The 18,618-nt window shown below is 49.5% G+C and overlaps 8 protein-coding genes across 11 annotated transcripts; 5 read left to right on the top strand and 3 right to left on the bottom strand.

Annotated features, from left to right (window-relative positions):
- The first annotated feature begins 267 nt into the window (after nt 1–267).
- H257_04494 (hypothetical protein) lies at nt 268–1,427 on the top strand. Its single transcript, XM_009829032.1, has 3 exons — nt 268–326; nt 453–501; nt 554–1,427. The coding sequence occupies exons 1-3, from the start codon at nt 317–319 to the stop codon at nt 1,278–1,280; spliced, it is 786 nt and encodes a 261-aa protein (XP_009827334.1). The 5' UTR covers nt 268–316; the 3' UTR covers nt 1,281–1,427.
- Nucleotides 1,428–1,686: 259 nt separating this feature from the next.
- On the top strand, nt 1,687–2,871 carry H257_04493. 2 transcript variants are annotated; one of them, XM_009829030.1, is made up of 5 exons: nt 1,687–2,046; nt 2,096–2,312; nt 2,371–2,427; nt 2,487–2,545; nt 2,595–2,871. In XM_009829030.1, the coding sequence occupies exons 1-5, from the start codon at nt 1,692–1,694 to the stop codon at nt 2,810–2,812; spliced, it is 906 nt and encodes a 301-aa protein (XP_009827332.1). In that variant the 5' UTR covers nt 1,687–1,691; the 3' UTR covers nt 2,813–2,871. The 2 variants fall into 2 exon arrangements, with proteins under 2 accessions (XP_009827332.1, XP_009827333.1); XM_009829031.1 differs by having other exon boundaries at nt 1,687–2,312.
- Nucleotides 2,872–2,997: 126 nt separating this feature from the next.
- On the bottom strand, nt 2,998–3,998 carry H257_04492 (hypothetical protein). The gene has a single exon (XM_009829029.1). The coding sequence runs from the start codon at nt 3,991–3,993 to the stop codon at nt 3,094–3,096; it is 900 nt and encodes a 299-aa protein (XP_009827331.1). The 5' UTR covers nt 3,994–3,998; the 3' UTR covers nt 2,998–3,093.
- A 64-nt stretch (nt 3,999–4,062) lies between these two features.
- On the top strand, nt 4,063–8,260 carry H257_04491 (hypothetical protein). 3 transcript variants are annotated; one of them, XM_009829026.1, is made up of 20 exons: nt 4,063–4,130; nt 4,186–4,467; nt 4,513–4,663; nt 4,712–4,803; nt 4,849–5,262; nt 5,311–5,591; nt 5,641–6,027; nt 6,085–6,179; nt 6,223–6,367; nt 6,718–6,819; nt 6,866–6,998; nt 7,283–7,335; nt 7,391–7,399; nt 7,453–7,468; nt 7,522–7,630; nt 7,678–7,738; nt 7,798–7,902; nt 7,960–7,988; nt 8,053–8,118; nt 8,164–8,260. In XM_009829026.1, exons 1-20 carry the CDS (start codon nt 4,097–4,099, stop codon nt 8,216–8,218), a joined length of 2,619 nt encoding a protein of 872 aa, XP_009827328.1. In that variant the 5' UTR covers nt 4,063–4,096; the 3' UTR covers nt 8,219–8,260. The 3 variants fall into 3 exon arrangements, with proteins under 3 accessions (XP_009827328.1, XP_009827330.1, XP_009827329.1); XM_009829028.1 differs by having other exon boundaries at nt 8,053–8,260; XM_009829027.1 differs by having other exon boundaries at nt 7,798–7,988.
- Nucleotides 8,261–8,624: 364 nt separating this feature from the next.
- H257_04490 (hypothetical protein) lies at nt 8,625–9,536 on the top strand. Its single transcript, XM_009829025.1, has one exon. The coding sequence runs from the start codon at nt 8,628–8,630 to the stop codon at nt 9,489–9,491; it is 864 nt and encodes a 287-aa protein (XP_009827327.1). The 5' UTR covers nt 8,625–8,627; the 3' UTR covers nt 9,492–9,536.
- Nucleotides 9,537–9,747: 211 nt separating this feature from the next.
- H257_04489 (hypothetical protein) lies at nt 9,748–12,148 on the top strand. The gene is made up of 3 exons (XM_009829024.1): nt 9,748–10,351; nt 10,758–11,737; nt 11,799–12,148. Exons 1-3 carry the CDS (start codon nt 9,762–9,764, stop codon nt 12,077–12,079), a joined length of 1,851 nt encoding a protein of 616 aa, XP_009827326.1. The 5' UTR covers nt 9,748–9,761; the 3' UTR covers nt 12,080–12,148.
- A 1,388-nt stretch (nt 12,149–13,536) lies between these two features.
- H257_04488 (hypothetical protein) lies at nt 13,537–14,583 on the bottom strand (the record flags this gene model as incomplete). Its single annotated transcript, XM_009829023.1, has 1 exon — nt 13,537–14,583. One exon carries the CDS (start codon nt 14,581–14,583, stop codon nt 13,537–13,539), a length of 1,047 nt encoding a protein of 348 aa, XP_009827325.1.
- A 2,486-nt stretch (nt 14,584–17,069) lies between these two features.
- Nucleotides 17,070–18,207, bottom strand: H257_04487 (hypothetical protein). Its single transcript, XM_009829022.1, has one exon. The coding sequence runs from the start codon at nt 18,179–18,181 to the stop codon at nt 17,144–17,146; it is 1,038 nt and encodes a 345-aa protein (XP_009827324.1). The 5' UTR covers nt 18,182–18,207; the 3' UTR covers nt 17,070–17,143.
- Between the last annotated feature and the right edge of the window lie 411 nt (nt 18,208–18,618).

Genomic DNA, 18,618 nt, shown 5'->3' with positions numbered 1-18,618 from the left:
TGACGAGTGCTGACCGTCATTCAGGACATCAACGAGCAGTATCCGGACGACATGGAGTGATAAGGATTTTTAGCCAATGGGAACTCAGACACAAAGTTCGATAAATTATTATGTTTAAAAATACACGTAGCGATATGATGGCGGAATAAAAACATGGTGCATTATTATCCGAGTCGGCGGAATCCCTGTATGAATTTGAACACCTGTGTGATTTGAACACCACACTGGGGACCAATGAAGTGGTGCGAAAATTATTGGTTGATTGAGCTCCAACCATGTTATATTGGTTCATTTCGCCTTTGAATCATATCGCAACATGGCTGTGGGTAAGTCCACGATGCATGCTTCTCTATGAATGTTGTATATATGCATGTCCCGAGCAGGAGAGAAAGACATGTGGGATGATTCCCGCGATTCCACGAGACACAGGGAGCTCATCAGGTGATGTGTAGGCAAAAATAAGAGATTGACCAAGGGCAAGAAGGGCGGCAAGAAGAAGGCGTAAGTGAATGTGTATGGAGGACACGGTAGGCTCATGTCATGTCCTTTATAGCGTCGATCCTTTCACCCGCAAGGACTGGTACGACATTCGTGTCCCCGGTATCTTCCAAACCCGCACCATCGGCAAGACCTTGGTCAACCGCACCGCCGGTACCAAGATCGCGTCCGAAGGGTTGAAGGGCCGCGTGATTGAAGTCTGCCTTGCGGACCTCAACAAGGACGAAGACCAATCGTTCCGCAAGGTGCGCCTTTCCGTCGAGGACGTGCAAGGCACGCAAGTGATCACGAACTTCCACGGCATGGACTTCACCCGCGACAAAATCTGCTCGTTGATCAAGAAGTGGCAGACGCTGATCGAAGCCTTCGTGGACGTCAAGACCACGGACGGGTACACGGTCCGCCTCTTCAGCATCGCGTTCACCAAGAAGCGCCCGAACCAGCAAAAGAAGACGTGCTACGCCCAAACCGCGCAGATCCGTCAAATTCGCAAGAAAATGACGACCATCATGACGGAGCAAGCGTCCAAGTCGGAATTGAAGGACTTGTACCTCAAGTTCCAACCCGAAATCATCGGCAAGGAAATCGAAAAGGCGTGCCAAGGCATCTTCCCCCTCCAAAACGTGTTTGTGCGCAAGATGAAGGTGTTGAAGAAGCCCAAGTTTGACGTGACCAAGTTGATGGAACTGCACGAAGAAGGTGCCCAAGAAAAGGGCGCCAAGGTCGTCCGCGACGAAGACCAACTCGTCCAGTCGTTGGCCGGCACGGGCGGCCGCTTGTAAATGGTTCAACAGTTTTTGCTTGCTGGAAGGCACCGGCCAGAGGACCTGACGTCGCGAGACGATAGGGACACCAGCCAGTGCTTTTGTTCTTCTTAAAGGCGACATAATAATGGAGGGAAACAGCAGCCCAGGCGATATTACATTGGATGTGTTGTATCTGAGTGAGTAGTCGTCCCAGCAGGAACGAACTAGGACTTGGAAGTACGTAGTATCGTGGTTGAGTGTATGACGTCGGTGTCATGAAGGCATCTCATGAGTGTTCCCCGTGAAGTGAAGACTTTGTGCCGAGCGTACATAGAGCTCGGTTTGGGTACATACATAGAAGATAGCCGATGGACGGACTCCGTTGCCTTCATCGTGGAAGGGCGGCTCGATTCTGGTTATCTTGAGCTTGGCCAATCGGCAAGAAGAATGAATCTATATTTTATCCAATCAGATGACAACGTTGACACGGCGCGAATAATTCTAACGATGGCGTCGGTGACGGACGACGAGAAGAAGCTTGAGAAGGAGTTCTTGAGCAAGCGACCGCCTCTTGCGTACGCCAAGCTCCAAGGCAAGCTGAATGACACTGAGCCATTCGAGGTGGTGATCACCCAGCTGCCCGTGGAGCTGGGCCGGGGGTCGTTGGAGAACCAGCCAGAAGGACGCATCTGCTTGGGGGACCAAATGTCGGTGTCGCGAACGCATGCCCGCATCAATTGGAGTGCGGAAAAGTCGTGCTTCGAGCTTGAATGCCTGGGCAAGAACCCGTTGTACGTGGCAGGTACATTCTGTCACTTGGTTTCGTCGTCGGCTCATGCTGTGTCTTCCAGGTCGGCCAGTTAACAAGGGCACGACGGTGCAGTTGACGCCCAAACTGCCGTTAAAAATTGGCTCCACTCGCTTTTACTTTTTACCTGCGATCAAGTCTCCCTGTGGAGTCTTGTCAGGTCTCAAGCTGATCCAAAAGGGGTTTGAAAAAGCGCCGCAGCCGGCTGCGTCCACAACGGGACTCACCGTGGACGACACGGTGGATTCCATCTTCAAATGGTGCGCTCTTCCTCCATGAGCCCGCCTCCCTTGAACGTAGAAGCTTATGGATGTGTAGTTTCCGCGACATTGAGTACGAAGTTGGCGGGCGCGACACCCTAGCGTCGTTGATCAAGTACGTACACATGCTCCTAGGAGCCCTCTTTTCTGGTACTCATGCGAATGCATACACAGGGGATACTTTGAGAATTCCCCGACCAACTTCAAGCGTATCAGCATCTCGGCGACGGGAGGTTCGTGCTCATCGATGGTACCTATCTCATGGTATCCTCGTGTAAACAGAACCAAGGTACATCCTCATCAAGCCTGAAAAGCCAGAAGCAGACGACAAGAAGCGGCCAGGGTCGGCTGGACCGGCCGACGCGAAGAAGAAGGCCAAGACGGCACCCGTCGACGCGCCGGACGTGGCCGCGAAGGCACTCGTGCCCACGGACGTACAGCGACTGGACACGAAACACGTCTCGGCTCTCCTTAATGCGAGCGACTACTATGGAGAGTAAGAAGTTGCAAGCACTGTATAAATAAAATCACCAAATGTATCTGAGTTTCAGTATGGCAAGTGCCTAGTTTAATACTATTGTTTCACAGTAATCGTGAATTTGTAACGTTTAACGCAACACGAGATAATTATATTATAACAGTGAATTCTAACAGTACTGATTTCATCGTGAATTCTAACATTAAACGCAACACGAGATAATCATATTATAATCATCTTATAATCGTAAATTCAACCAGTAATGACACATTATTAGATGGCGGCAACACCACCACGAGATGATCAGTGTGGAAAACTGTACTTCGTGGCGAAGCGAGCTTGTTGGCGACGCGTTTCGAAGTTGACCACGTCGCACACGTCACTCAATGGCGCGCCGGTGAACGGGGCCATCGGAGTGTACGGCGACGGCCCATATTCAGGCGTGAACGTCGAGATGAGGTTCTTCCGCGCTTGGACTTGCCACACCTGCGACCACAAGCGATCGAACCGGTCCACGAAGGGCTTGGCGTGTGGGTCTCGCGGGTCGATGACTTGGGGCGCTTCGTCCGAGACGATGCGTCCGTGGACGTGGAGGACGTGCGGCAGAACGCGCTCGATCCACTGGTGGTCCCATTCCGAGTCGAGTAAGCGCTCGGCGGCGACGACCCAGTGCGAAAAGTCCAGCGTGAGTTTTAAGGAAGGAAACTGTTCGAGCACGTGCAATGTTCTCCATGGGTTCCACAGCGCCCGACCTCGATGGGTTTCGTGAGCAATGGGGATGTCGCCGGTATGGGGGATGCGCTCTAAGGCTGCGGAGAAGAACTCGACGCAATCGCGGTCGCTCCAGTGATCGCAACCCGCGTGTGCGTTTAGCATGACGGGGCGCAACGACAGCGCATGCGCCTGGTTCACTTCGTCTTCGAACTGCTTGAGGTGTTCGTCGGCACTCTTTTCTTCCCACGCATTAGGAATATAGTCTGTCCATCCCGAATACACCCCCACAATGAGGTTCATGTCATGGGCCTTGAGCTCGTCGAGGAATGCCGCTCCTCCGTGCGCTTGAATCGCACTCAAGCTGGCTTCGACACCCTTGTATCCCAGCGCCTTGAGCTGGGGAACTAATTTCAGGTTGGTTGCGACGTCCACCGCCGGCTCGATGCCCCACAAGTGGCGGAACACTTGGAGTTGACGCCCACGCGACATTCGGGTTTTGGCAGAATGTTGGTTCTTGTCCGGATAATGATATCAGAGGTGCCATTTTCAAATTTTGAGCGCGTGGAAAGTGCGGGGTGGACGCGCCGTGACGATGTTCTTCAGGACCGATCCCTCGAACTGGACGAGTACGATCTCTTGAAGCGCGAAAGGAGCATGATGACTTGATGCGTATATGAACAGGATATGAAGAAGAAGCAAAGGCGTCGAGGAAGAGGTTCCTTGCTAAGTTGAAAAGGCATGAAGTGCATGTCGACAATCCATCGATAGAGATTGTTCGGCTTCCAAAAGCGGTGTTCAATATGGACCTCATGGAATACGCTCAAAAACCGGGTGGACTGCCTCGAGACGTCGTGGTGTTTGATATGTTCGATGTCGACGTGACATGTGCCAGCATTACCGATGGAATCCTATGGAGTACTCGTTCCGACGACGACGTCGTTGCACCATGTCTTGCAGCTAATGGTACGACACTTTTGGATGGACACTTCCTTTTTAACGACTTTATAGTGGACGATATTGTCGAAACGCAACCGATGGGCAAAATTGATAGCCCATTTGAGCTCGAAATCGAATCGACAATTGATGTCCAAGGCATGTCGATGCCCATTTACGACGATGTTACCCTTGCTGGATCAGACGAAGCCATTTCAATAGCTTGGTGAGCACACAGATACACACGTCGATGATATTATGAACATAAGCGTAGCAATTGGTACGAAGAATTGAATCGGCGAGCGGCGTTGGAAGATTCTGTTGAAACACCGCTCGACACTATTCCCGTCAAGATTTCGCAACACGGTATCACTCTAATATTATTACTTTCAATGTGACAATGCTATGTAGAACCATCAATTGTGGCGCAAGACGTTGCGTTCGACAAGGTCGATGTCCTGGACCCCTTCGACCACCACACCGCCGCTGTCGGAATAGCGTTCCACCCCACCCTTTTGGACGGCTGCGTTGAACTGACTGGCATTGATTGGGAGCACTCTCGCCAGTCGATTCTGTTTCTCTTTGACGACATGTCTTGTCCCGACCCAAGGACCTATCTGGACGTGTTGGTCCCTGCCGCTTCACCGCCCGCGCATATGACCAAGCCGCTTGTCGAGATTGAGCCGCTTGACGTTGGTTCGAACATGCCATCATGCAGGACATCGACGTCTCTCGACGAAATGCACGCGACCATGTATAAAAGTACCTTGCTCGATGGCCACCTCGTGCGTCCAACCCCTAAAGCGTTCTCCGTGTCCATCTTTGGTACTATTTACCTTGAATGTATAGGATGATGCTCTAACACATTCGTAGACCACACGTCGGCCTGTTCGAATTTGCAAGACGCGCTGTTTCCACAGCCTACGTCAACTTGCAACGTTCGGATCCAGCAGTTGCTGCTGCCACCATCGGCACATGTCCACCGGTCCCACGACGAAATCGCATTTATCGAGTCGTTCAAAGCGTTCACAAGGGATATCTTGGCCGTGTCCCACACACCAGCTCTTCAGCGGATATCCCCGTCCACATTGGCAATTGACATGCCTACGTTTTGGCTGACTGCATCGTCCAACTTTAAGGACATACTGTTTCCTGTAAGAATATCACAAGTTGAAATATGGAGTTCTTACACATGTGCTGTAGGACAACGAAGAAGTGAACGAAGGAGCCATCGTGCCTCATCATTGCAATGCTGGCGGCGAGCTGCAGCCAACTCCACATCTCATTGCGCCTGAGGAGCACTCTGTCGAGAAATCAAACAAGCGGCACAAGCCGGAAGAACCCGCCCATCGTCGTCGAAAACGATTGCGCACGCGGTCGACTACAATTGAGCATTCCACCGCAAACACCACATCGAATGGCCATGCTGAGGATTCGTCGTTGAGCCAGTCAATTTCCCACGCTGCACGTCCGTTGATTTGGAGTTTATCGTCCAAAAAGGTCCTGCAGATTCAAGAAACGCCGTTGAAATCGGCGTTGCAACATCTATCGATTGGCTCGTTGCGCTCAAAAGTGCAAGCCAAGTACCTGGTACGGACATTTGAATGTCCATGTATTATTCATACCATATGGTCATTGTGACGGTAGGATCTGAAACGAATAATCCACACGTCTACGACCATAAACGAAAAGACCCAGCGCGCCGAAATCATCCGGGACTTGTTTTATGTGCATACGCTGCGGTGCGGTAGTGTTACTTATGTGCTCCCAGTCATTATTGCCTAGATTAATGTTGCTCGTGTTGGACGAACATGGCACTGATGCGTGCGTGGCGTTCGTGCACACGTGCGTGACAAGGTCGAAAGTTGAACGGGTACTTGGGCCAGCCTATATCTTCCGCTTGCGTCACCTTGTTCACCAACAAGAGGAGGTACCGCCCGCTACTTCATCTTTCATGTTGTCCGAATTATATCCGTTTTCTACACAGGATGTAACAGAATTTCTGATTTGATTGTCGATTTGATACAAATTTGGGTCGCGCAAACCGATCCACAATCGATCTGATTGGTTGTTGAATTTCATTTAGAAGGTTTTGATTGGCTAATAATTTTGAGCTCATCTGAGGTAGCCAATCAAATCGATTTAAATTCCAACACCACAACACGAAATTTCACTCGAAAGCACAATACATATAGTAACGTTATTCCTTTTATACATGAATTTTTATAGAGAATGACAGATTTTATCTAAACAATATGAGGATTTATTTATTCGAAATAGGACGAGCCTATCGTTGTCACACCCGAGACAAAGTTCAACACGAACATCATCAATCAATCTGGACCGTGGCCAATCTTGAGCAGTGTGGACTTTCCCTTATCGGTGAGAATCCCCTAATTGGCTTGATTCATCGTACGGTCATGTGTAGGATGACGTGGCAGCCTTAGCCTTGCGACAGGGCGACTGTATCAACGTGTTTCTTCGAGAGTTGGATCCTCCATTGAGCCTCATCGTGGGACTCCAAACTGGCATTTGTGTCGTGGAGAAATCAATTTTCCTTGGTATTGTGGATTCGATACGAATTTCCAGACCCCGTCGAATCGAATTTCGCCGCCGAATCGAATCACGAATCGACGCTATTGGCTAATCCAATTTTGGAGTGGATTTGATTGGCTCTTACAGAAAGGAGATGTATATTCAACCAATTAGAACTCTAGCATGATTCAATATTGATTAGACAAACCACGCGTATCTTGGATGTTATAGCGAATTCACAATACTATTCCTGTAAAATGTATCTCTCTCTCTCTCCGATGGGGTATGTATTATTTTCTGAATAATGTAGATGACGCTCAAACCAAGGAATTTGCGTATCAAATCGCCCAGATTCAACACCAGGTGATACCGTAAAATTGATATTTACAGTTAGATGACATGACATCAACTGGTGTAGTTTGCAAAGGTCCGTCGGTACCGTTAACACACCCTCTTTCGACGACTCACAACATGGACAAGATATGGGTTGTTCTAGGTACTTCGTCTTCTTGACTTTCGTTCCTAAGTGGCTGCTATGTATACATGTAGAAAATTACCCCCCAGGCTATGCCAAGGAAACGGATAAACTCGAGCAGTGCTATCTTGCATTCAGTACTGCCGCGATGGGCTTGTCGATTCCAGTGGTTTCAATGATCAGGTCAGGAATCAAATACTTTGCATGATCTTTCATCGTCCAAGGTGTAGCAACTCGCCGCTTGACTCGGCAGCGTACATTCAACAGATAATTCGTCAGCCCAACAACACTGTACGCTACAGACATTGCAACCGAGATATATCTAGCTATATATATATATATACCTGTAGGTTCCCGAGGATTTGACATTTCCCGAAGACGAAAGCCAACTGGAGCGTTTGGTGGCGTCAACCAAAGCCATGAATCCGTATTGTGCCCAATACTTGATGGACCGAGTACAGTACTTTAGTACCCCCTTCTTTTTCGCTTCACAAGCATACAATTCGATGTAGATTTCCCTAGCCGACTTTTTCCAACTTCCGTAAGTGTTTCACGATATACTACTAGTACAGTCGTTTCTCATACATGATAATGGATGGCTGTAGATGGGACCGACTCGACTTGTCCAGAGTTCCAGGCATTCCAGAGCATCAGTTGCGCTGCCTCTATCGGTTTGATTTAGTATTTCTTATATGTTGTGACTAACTACGTCGTAGCATTCTCCAGCAGGATCATGGACTTGACATGCAACAAGAGGCGAATGAGGATTAACGTCTGATTAACTGTTAATGCAATGGATTCGCTGAAGAGGATTCATTTTATCCAATCAAACGGTTCTAATTTTAACCGTCGTACTCCGGATTTGCGTCCGATTAACAGTTAATGCAATGGGATTCGCTAAAAAGAAATATTTTTATCCAATCAAATTCGATGTAAACCGTCATTGATCATGGACTTGACATGCAACAAGAGGCGAATGAGGATTAACTGTTAATGCAATGGGATTCGCTGAAGTGGATTCATTTTATCCAATCAAACTGTTCTATTATTAACCGTCGTACTCTGGATTTGCGTCCGATTAACAGTTAATGCAATGGGATTAGCTAAAAAGAAAATGTTTTGATCCAATCAAATTCGTCGTTTTCCGGATAATGTTTTCCACCCATCGCCATCAATCGTCATGCAGCGCTCGTTGCAAGGAGCGAGGAGATCGCTTGGTGCTCGCATCCTAGGCCTACCTCGACGACGACCCTACCATGCATCTCCCTTGGTGATGTCGACTGAGAAAATTATTCCGTCATTGGGTGAAGGAGTGATCGATTCCCTCCATGACAAGTCGATCTCGTCGGTCAAGAAGCTCGAGATGGTCCAAACGTACTTTGCTCAAGTGCCGCCCACCCCCGACCAAAACGATTTGTACGCGTTGTCCATCTTGCTGGAAGAGCAGCTAGCGTCTCGCGACATGCCGAGTGCCCTCGTCATGGTTGAGTTGATGAACACACACAAGATCCCCGCGGGAAAGCGCACCGTGGACCTGTTCAGCAGGATGTATGCCCGCCATCTTGCCGACAACCCCACCAAGATTTCAGATGGATTGGCGTGGTATGTGGATCATCGACATGCCTTGGTTCCAACGATCCCTGTCGCGGACATGTACGTGGAGTTGGTGTCCCGCGGCCACGTGTCGGTGGCGGTGTCGCTGTGGGAAGTTTGCATGGAGGACCCCCGCCTTACTTGTTTCGTTCCTCACTTGGCGGCCGTCGACATCCTGGTGCGCGAACTGACTCGCTACGAGCAACTGGAGACCGTCCTCGCCTTGGCGCGATCCAAATATCAAGACCAACTCTGGGACGATGCTTTTTTTGCGACCAGCGTCATGGAGGGATTCAGCGACCGACGAGAGCATCACGAAGTGCTCAAAGTGCATGAGAAGCTGACGGCAAGAAACATCGTCGTCGACTCCCGGCGGTACCAGGTGCTCGTCCGCAAAGCGCAGGTGTACATGGAGCATCGAACAGGCACATCCACGTTGGCTCCGTGGTAGTAAGAACATGTTGCACTCGAATATGAATTCACAATTATCAATCGATTATTTGATTCGATAAAACGAAATCGTGTAGGCCAATCAAATGGCGACGCATTTCAAGGAAGACATTTGATTGGTAGATAGATTATGATTCAATGATTCGCTAAAATAGAAATGTTGAGGCCAATCAAATGTCGAAGTTTTCATAAGGTACAACATTTGATTGGTAGATATGTAGCGAATCATAATCGTCGCATTCCCTATCGCCATTATATTCGCCACCAAGGAATGCTCCGTCGTGCCGTGGTCGGGCTTCCGAACGCCCAGCAGGAAGGTCTGCGGACCTTCATGCGAGGGATGTCGACCATTCCCGTGAAGCGAAGGTTTCGCATTGTCACAACACTATCGGAGGATGTTCCCTTCCATCCAAAGCACATTTCGTCCACATCCAAGTCAACGACAGACTCCGTTGAGCAATGCGCACCGCAAGCCGCTCCTTCAATCAATGAAACGAAGAAGAAAGCATTCAAACTTGTGGCACGTGAGCCCAAGTCGACGTTAGATCACGCGTATAGGTACACGCCGACGACAAAACCGCCTACGCCGTTGGTCGTGCTCGAACGAGCCGTCCTCGACAAGAACTACGCCAAGGCCGTGGAAGCCTTCGACACCGTTCCATCATCCGACCTGAATCGATTCGCTTATGAATGGGCCATGCAGTCCCATGTGGCTTTGGGCAACTACGCCGAAGTCGTGCGCCTGTTTGAAGAAGCCGAGAAGACCATTCCGATGCTGCACAACCGCCTTCGGTTCTACTACATTCTATCGTTGAATCGGCAATCTCGATTTGCAGACTCGCTCGACGTGTTTGTGGACTGGTACGTTCGTATATGTGGTATCATGAATCATATATATCATTCCAACTTGCAGTTCGTTTTCGCAAATATATATTTCCCAAATATATGTGAAAATTTGTGGATTTCCCAAATTATATATATTGTCTTCCCTTTCGATAGAAAAGTGTACTATAACATTGTTGAGATATCTTTGACAGGGTCCTGATCTCATAAATACTATTCCACGCTTCAACGTTATTTTCGATATATATATATATATAAAGATAAATATTGATGTAATTATGTTGGGTTTATATATATCTGGTGGCTTGCTTCTTCTTGCATCCTATAATGTGTATTCGTTCGTTGACATATAAATAATAAAAATAACTAATGCATTCATATAAATTTATCTATTGATATATATTTATTGTACACATATTGATAGGCACGTGGGGGAGGTGGCGCCGCTGTCGCGCCCGATTTACAACGCGCTCTTAGTAGCCTGTAGCCACTTGAAGGCCTGGAAGACGGCGCAGACGATCTACCACGCCATGCTCGCGTCACATCTCACGCCCAACGGCCCCACGTACTTCCACGTTATCACCACAGCCATCAAGAGCCGACCCAAGTGTCCTCAATTCACGATCTTGTCCCTTGCGGAAGCCACCGCCGCGGCAGGGTACCCCATATCTGTGACACTGCTCAACCACATTTTGGTCGACGCATCATCCTCGTCGTCGGCTGCTCCCCCCCTTTCGTCGCCATCATCACCATCCAGTGGCCAGGTCCGCGTTCAGGCCATCCGCCGCGCTTTGCACTTGTGGGACGCCAACAAACACTACGATGCACTGCCAGTGGCGAGCGAAGTGCCGTACGAAATCGCCCTCCAGCAGATTTGGGACGCCAAACTATACACGGAAGCGGTCGGCGTGGTGGAAGACCTCGTCCGGCTGCCGTCGCCGTCGGCCGCGTTCAAGTTCCGCATCGCCAAGATGCTGCTGTCGCGGGCGGCGCCAGTGCACGCCGACATGTCCATCAAACTGCTAGATCTGATGCAGACCCATGAGCTGGGACGGCTGTCCGGCATGGCGCGGTATCGGCTGTTCGCAGGGTGGAGCCATCTGCTTGAGATCGAGGACATCGCGGCCTTCTTTGTCCAGTATCAAGACGTGACCCACGGGTGGAATGGCAGCCGTGTCTCTGACTTGTTTATCTTTGGGTACCGCCAATTTATAGCCAAGGGCGGCCACAGTCCCCACGAGTTTGAAACTGTCATGCGATTGTTCACGTTTGCATTCGAATCGGGCGACACACTGTCGTACGTGGCGCTCGAGCACGCCGTGCGATGGCTGTATGACATGGGCAAGGCCAATGAAGCGCTGCAGATCATCGTCACCATGCGTGGCAACCCTGACCTTCCTTTGGGTAAATTCGTTTGATTAGTAGGTGGTTAGTTGATTAGTCACGGCGGCGGTGGTGGTGGTAGGCTACCGGTTGACCGAGCTGGGTATGTTCATTGCATCGAAGAAGGAAGAGTACGACGTGGTGATTGACCTGTTTGAAGACTTGCAATCTCGAGGACGTACACACAAGGGCGACGAGCTGCACCCGAAGCGATTCATGGTCAAAATGGCCACCAAGGCGTACGGAGAGACGCAGAACTTGATCAAGTTTCAAGAACTGCGCTACATTCTATCCAACCGCGAGTACAAGCACTGGCAAGGCGACCCAGCAGAACGACGTCCGCGGGGTCGGATGTATGTGTAGCTAACTGGCATCGCTGCAATGTTAAGCGATAATAATGCTATCGTCGAATATATCAAACAGAAGGTGGCAACGAGGGTCATAGATTGTGGATGCATATGAATGGATGCAAAAAAGATTCCTACTAACGTTTACAATAAGCTTATATAACATTAGTCCATAGTATATTGATTCTCAAGTCGATTCGAAATTGGACCTCAATGAATCGGCAGACAATCAAAGATCGACCAATCAAAATCCAGAACTCTAATCAAGTAGCCAATCAAATTCACTTTTTAACCAATATACTAGGGTGTGACTGAAATTAGTGTGCTACTGGACGATCGTTAGATATACAAAAAGTCAGGACAAAGAAGAATCGATCGATAGATTTATTTGGCAAAGAATGAGCAGCACAAAAGCTTTATGGATGTAAATCCTATAACGTTAGGGGTTAAGAGCATCAGTTGGCGAATCGATAACTACTCGCTTATCCAGAGATGAATCCAACAAGACCATCGACTGCGATACAGTAAATTCGGAGTTTTCGACAATGCAATTGGTCCAAAGCTAGGTTGAATGACCTCATGACGCGAGCCAACACCATCAAACCAGCCAGCCATTTCCAATATACGAGTGGACTTTGCAATCCATCAGCAACAAACGATGTTGCCAATCCGGAGTTGTCCTTCTTCGTCAAGGTTGTCCTCGGTTGGGGTCAAGTACGACGCAATATGATGATCTCCAAGGGCTTCCAAGCAGCCACGTAATTAAGCACCGACGACGTTGTACTACCCACAAACCAGGTCCAACCATCGTGATAACATTAAGAAAACAATCCCACTGAAATCGCTCACTCATGTCGTCCCAGAAGTCTTCTAGACTGGGACGACCGGCCACAAATGCCGCAAACGGGCGCTGTTGTGAATTTGGGCCGTTGAAATCGTAATCCGTCCAATGTAAAACGGGGGACGGACACTGGTTTGACCTGCTCATGACGAAATTCACCGTCGCCGGATCTGCGCCCCATTCAAAGCGTACAAGCATATCTTGCATTGCGTTGTGTTGACGCAGTAGCGGTACCAGGGCTATCGCATTGGGCGCGACGGAGCTCTTCATGAGCGATGTTCCCCTTTGTCGTCGTTGGCAAGTCGCGGTTGAGCTTTGAGTTGGATCGCACTTCCGTTACATTGCCTTGGTCGATGCTTCGGGTCGAGAGGGGGGGGACTGATGCATTGAAACCAGCGAGACACTACTTGTCTTGGTTGGATGAACTTGTCTGACAGGAAGAGATCACAGTGATTCACCCAACGGTTCGACCTGTCCTTGAAAGTAGTGTTACCCGGTCGAAGTAGTTTTGAGCACACTGGGGCCTCAACAAGTATGACACAATTATATCCGTGGACAACGTTAGCCTGTTCACTTCCAACCGAAGAGGCACGGCGTTCTGAATACGTATGTACATGTTGATTAGCCATCAACTACGAACTGTAGCCACCGTCCTCGGAGCAGGAGTAAAATCCATCGTACGAGGAACCGCCATCGTCGCTGATTTCAAAGTCGTTGATCCGGATTTGTGCTCGTTTGTACACTTGGGCCATGAGTGGCATCAAGTACGACGCAATGTGGTGACCAAGGGGCACTAAGCCAGGCAACCACTGGCGTTGCACCAACAAGGCAGGTCGCACAATGTCTTGTGACGATTCCCACACATATCGTGAGGTGAAGTCACTCCACTCGGCACTTTCACATGGTTGCATAGTGTGGCAATAGTAAAACAGCGTCGCATGAGTGTACCCTGGGTTGATGCGCTCGAACAAGTCCACTACACGCCGCAGGTTTGCGTCGATGGCGTTCTTGATACAACATGCGACGGTGATCTTGATGTCGTGCGTATTAGCATCGCTGCTCGACCAGTCGTCAACCCAATATTCGTACTCAAACTCGTCTTCGTCCTTGACGGCTTGTTGAATCAACGGATTGCTCATGACCTCGATGATAAAGTCTTCGTCGTTGGTTGAAATGGCTGCTTTCAATTGCTTCAGACTATGGTTGCTGGCATTGCTTTGGGCTGAGATTGGGACAATAGACCACAAATGATGCAAAAGGGCGACGTTACGACTGCGCACGGCTAACACCATCGCACCATCGTGGTTAGAGTCGCAATGTGTCCAGCGCAAATCGGGGGAAGGGCGCAGGCTCGACCAGCTCCAGAGCAAGTCCACCGTCGCTGGTTCAGCGCCGCAGGTACACGCGTATAAGAGGACCGTTCTGCGGGTTGCATCTCTCGTTGCCAGATTTGCACCTTGCTGGCGAAGCAGAGTCATCAAGGCTATCGCATTTGGCGCGACGGAGCTCTTCATTAGGGATGTCACGCCTGTTTTTACTTCCTTAGTGTTGGCCAAGCGGGGATGAGCTGCGAGTTGGGCCCGCACCTCATCCAAATCGCCTTGCTCGATGGCACCATGGAATGCTTTGACCAGGGTCGAGTCGAGAGGGGTGCTGTTCCTGCGGCTGTACTTTTTCATGCAACAAGCTGACAAATGGCACTACGCTGAACTTTGTATTTGCTGATGCGACAGTTAGGATTTAGTCGTTGAACAATCCGAACTGGCACATTGTACTGTCAAACATTCATACTTTTTGCAGTATAAAATGAGGCTCTGCTGTACAGTGGGGGGCTGGCAATGGGATTTGAACCTATCAATACGCCCTCGCTACAACACAATCGACAATACCTTCGAATCGGGCTCGCACCCCATCTCCATCGCCCCTTTCAATGGCATCGTGGAATGCCTTGACCAGTTCCTCGTAGAGGGGGTGGCTGCTGCGCTTTCCCATTGAAATGAGTTTTTCTATTTTGCAGTTAGGGCCTAAATTGTTCAAGTCGTTGACTGCAAACTTGCGACAGTGTGTCATATCTTGACAATACTTATCGTTTCCAAAAGTGAGTTTGAAGTTCAGTACAACGACTAGGCCAAACTCAATTTGGAATCAAAACACGAAGTTACGAAATGCTCAAATCGAGGCATTTAAGATTGGCGAGTCTCGCTCGATGGCAAGCTGCAAAACCTTAAACAGGGCCGCAGGGGATGCCGCAGTCATTCATTGCTCGTATGCATCATTGCAGATTCCATATAACGTATTCAAGGTGTTGGAACAGACTTGCGACAGTGTTACTTCTCTCTATATATAGACAGACCAAATCTTCGGGACAAAGTTGACCGTCATCAATGGGCAAAATCGCCTATGTGACCCCCTTGCCAAATCCGAGGCCCCGCCGCCGTGGTGGTTGTTCGCACAGTTTGACTTTTCCATGGCAAGTACCCTGGATTTGTGCACTAGAACGACAACAGGGCCATCAGAGATTCGCACTGGGTGAGACATTGCTAGCTCGTCATCAGTGATGTCATGCCTATTTCCTCAATTTTTGCCCACACTGATCCACATCGCCTTGCTTGACGGCACTATGAAAACCTATGACCAGTGTTGGGTCGAGGGGGGCAGCTACTGTGATTGCACATTTGCATTGGATTAATTTCTGCTCGTTGTACTTGTTAATGTAAGAAGGCCCTGTTCGGGCAACTTCACTGAAAGTCACATCAACGACAGCAGCAGCAGCCTGATTCTTCGTTTGATAAGCTTGCGCAACTTAAGGTAACGTTAACGTTAGTACATCTCTATTAATTATCACCGCTTTATTCGACCGAATCGTGGATTTGATCACTGGTAACATATTGACAGTTCATCTGTCAAATGGCTTTCATTGCCACGTCAAATCAATCGGGCCAAGGATGATGTGGTACTACAGTATTAGGCTCAGTTATTGGTCTTAGTCCCTTTAATTCGCGGCAACTTCGATGCCCGCAACCTTTGTTTACCAGGCCACCGTTGCAGCTGTCGACGTGCGTTGCTGTCGTCTCGCCCGACAGCTATCCCCACAACGCACTTGTCGCCATCCGTGTGGGGAATTCTGTTGATGTACTTTACAACGGCCGCCACCACGTTGTTCCGCACCCCGTGTCCAGTCACTTGTGTTCAAGATACTGCCCCGTGGTTCGACTCGGCCTGTCATTGCGCGTACGTGGAAATCAACTGCGCCGTCCTTGGGATTCCAGGAGATGCCGTCGATCAATTATTCGATCCCCCAGCATCGTGGGGAACGATGTGTTCTATATTGACATTCGGCACTGTGCCCTGCCGCACGATATCGCCATGGCCACGCTGGCTGAGTTTCAAAGCCTCTACGCACTGTTCATGAACTAGTGACATGCCACGCCGATACATGTTCATGTGCGAAGTTTGGCCTTGGTAGGGATCAAACACATGGCCAAGAGGTTCCAAGAGTGCAACCAGCGCTGTTACACAAACTACGCAGGATGTACCATTCATTATTATATGCGATAGGGTGCCAATGTCTTAAGTACGGTGTGACGCATTTACCAACATTCCACAGTACTGCAGACCGCCTTACGCACACAAGCAACGTTGTCACTTCCGCTTGATCTTCGTCGGATCGTTCAAGAGAAAGATGGATGAAGTACCGGCGTGAAGGTATCACAGTAACGAGCCCCTCTTGGCCAATTCTACGGAACCGCAGGGTGATTTCCTCTAATGACATGCGCCTTGACTCTGTGGTCATCCTTGCCTCTCTCAAATCCGAGCCCCCCCCGTCGTTGTGGTTGGGACCAGGAAGTACCAGCCTTACAGTTTAGCTTCTTCCTCCGACAGCAAGTACAGTAGAATTGTGCGATACTGTAAAAAGTATCCGCCCTTAGACCTCCCGTCGTGGATGTCTTAGCCAATAAACACACCATCACGCCATGGCGGTTTCTCGCCTCATCGTCCTCCACTTGCTCTCGGACTTGTTCAACTTTGGGTGTCGCCACTTTGAAGTGGTAGCCAAACTTGCGACAATGTTCGTACCTGTATTGTCAACCTTGCGTGTGAATGATATAATGATATGGGTTCAAACGCCAAACAATCTCCACCGGGTATGCAATCACACGATTGAATCGAAAACTGGTGATTAGTAGTAAGGAATAACCGCGAGGCTATTGGTCATGGACTACGCGTTCCTACCAGAGCTCACGAACTGTACATGCCGTGACTGGACTTGCGACGGTAGCATGATGAGCAAAGCGGACCACAATCTTGTTCATTCTCGCACAGTTCAAAGCCTTTGATGCGGCTTTGAGCTCGTTTGTGAAGGTCGGTTTTGGTTGGCATCAAGTACGACGCAATGTGGTAGCCAAGCGGCACCAAGCCAGGCAACCAGCGCAGTTGCACCAACAAAGCAGGTCGAATAATGTCATGTGAACAATCCCACACAAATTGCGCTCTGAGGTCGGTCCAAACCGTTCGTTCTTGCGGTTGCAGGGAGTGGGTACAGTAATACACCGTCGCATGCGTGTACGCTGGGTGGATACGCTCGAACTTGTCCACCACACGCTGCAGGTCTGCGACGATGGCGTCCTTGATACAATTGGCAACCATGAACCATCCGTATTTGATCATGCCATGATCCTCATATGTTCTCCAGTAACTCTCCTCTTCGTTCTTGATGGCTTGTTGAATCAACCGAGTGCTCATGGCCTCGACGGCAAACTCTTCGTCGTTGGTTGAAATGATTGCTCGAAGTTGCTTCAGGCTGTGGTTGCTGGGATGACGTTGGTCTGAGATACGGACGATGGACCGCAAGTGCCGTAAGAGAACGACGTTGTGACTTCGGGCGGCCAGCACCATCGGGCCATCGCCGAAGGTGTCACAATATGCCCAAAACATAAATTCGGGCACCCGCGACTGGCGCGACCAGCTCCAGAGCAAGTCCACCGCCGCTGGTTTCGCGCCACATGCACACGCGTACAAGAGAGCTGCGGGGTCTGTTCCATCTCGAGAATCGTGCTGGTACAGCAGGGTCATTATGGCGATCGCATTGGGCGCGACGGAGCTCTTCATCATTGATGTCACGCCTGTTTCCTCGTCCTCAGCGATGGCCAGGCGGGGGTGAGCTGCTAGTTGGGCCCGCACCTCCTCGACATCGCCTCTATCGATGACATTGAGGAAAGCCTTGACCAATTCCGGGTAGAGGGGGCGGCGGCTGCCGCTGCGACTGTTGTTTGCCATTGGGATGATCTTTCACAATGCACAAGCTTTGGTTCTGTGGCAGTTACACATGCATTCTTGCTGCGACAGTGTTCGTCAAATGTTCCGTATAGTGATTTTTAAAGAATCCACATGAAATGTCCATCGCATTTTTCCAGTAAATTCTATTGGAATATTCAAGTGACAATCAGTAAATTTCACATTCCCTCGTAGTACCAGTGTTATTTGAGTGAAGTGCTTGTTATCGTCGAGTGGGGGGTAGCGAATAGTACGTCGCTTACGAGATGTACAGTACATGCAGTTGGGGGTCGTGAAGCGCGTGAAAAGGTCGGTGAGAACTTCAGACGACAGGAAAAAGTTTTGGCTAAAATTTCAAGTGGCTATTTCACTGGGTTATTTCATTGGAATATTCCTATCAAGACGAAGTCCAAGGGCGAAATGTGCCTTCGACCCACAGG

The sequence above is a fragment of the Aphanomyces astaci genome (genome assembly GCF_000520075.1).
Source record: "Aphanomyces astaci strain APO3 unplaced genomic scaffold supercont1.7, whole genome shotgun sequence".
Taxonomy (NCBI): Eukaryota; Oomycota; class Saprolegniomycetes; order Saprolegniales; family Verrucalvaceae; genus Aphanomyces; species Aphanomyces astaci.
Note: the sequence above shows the minus strand (reverse complement) of the source record. Positions and strands in the feature narration are given on the sequence as shown.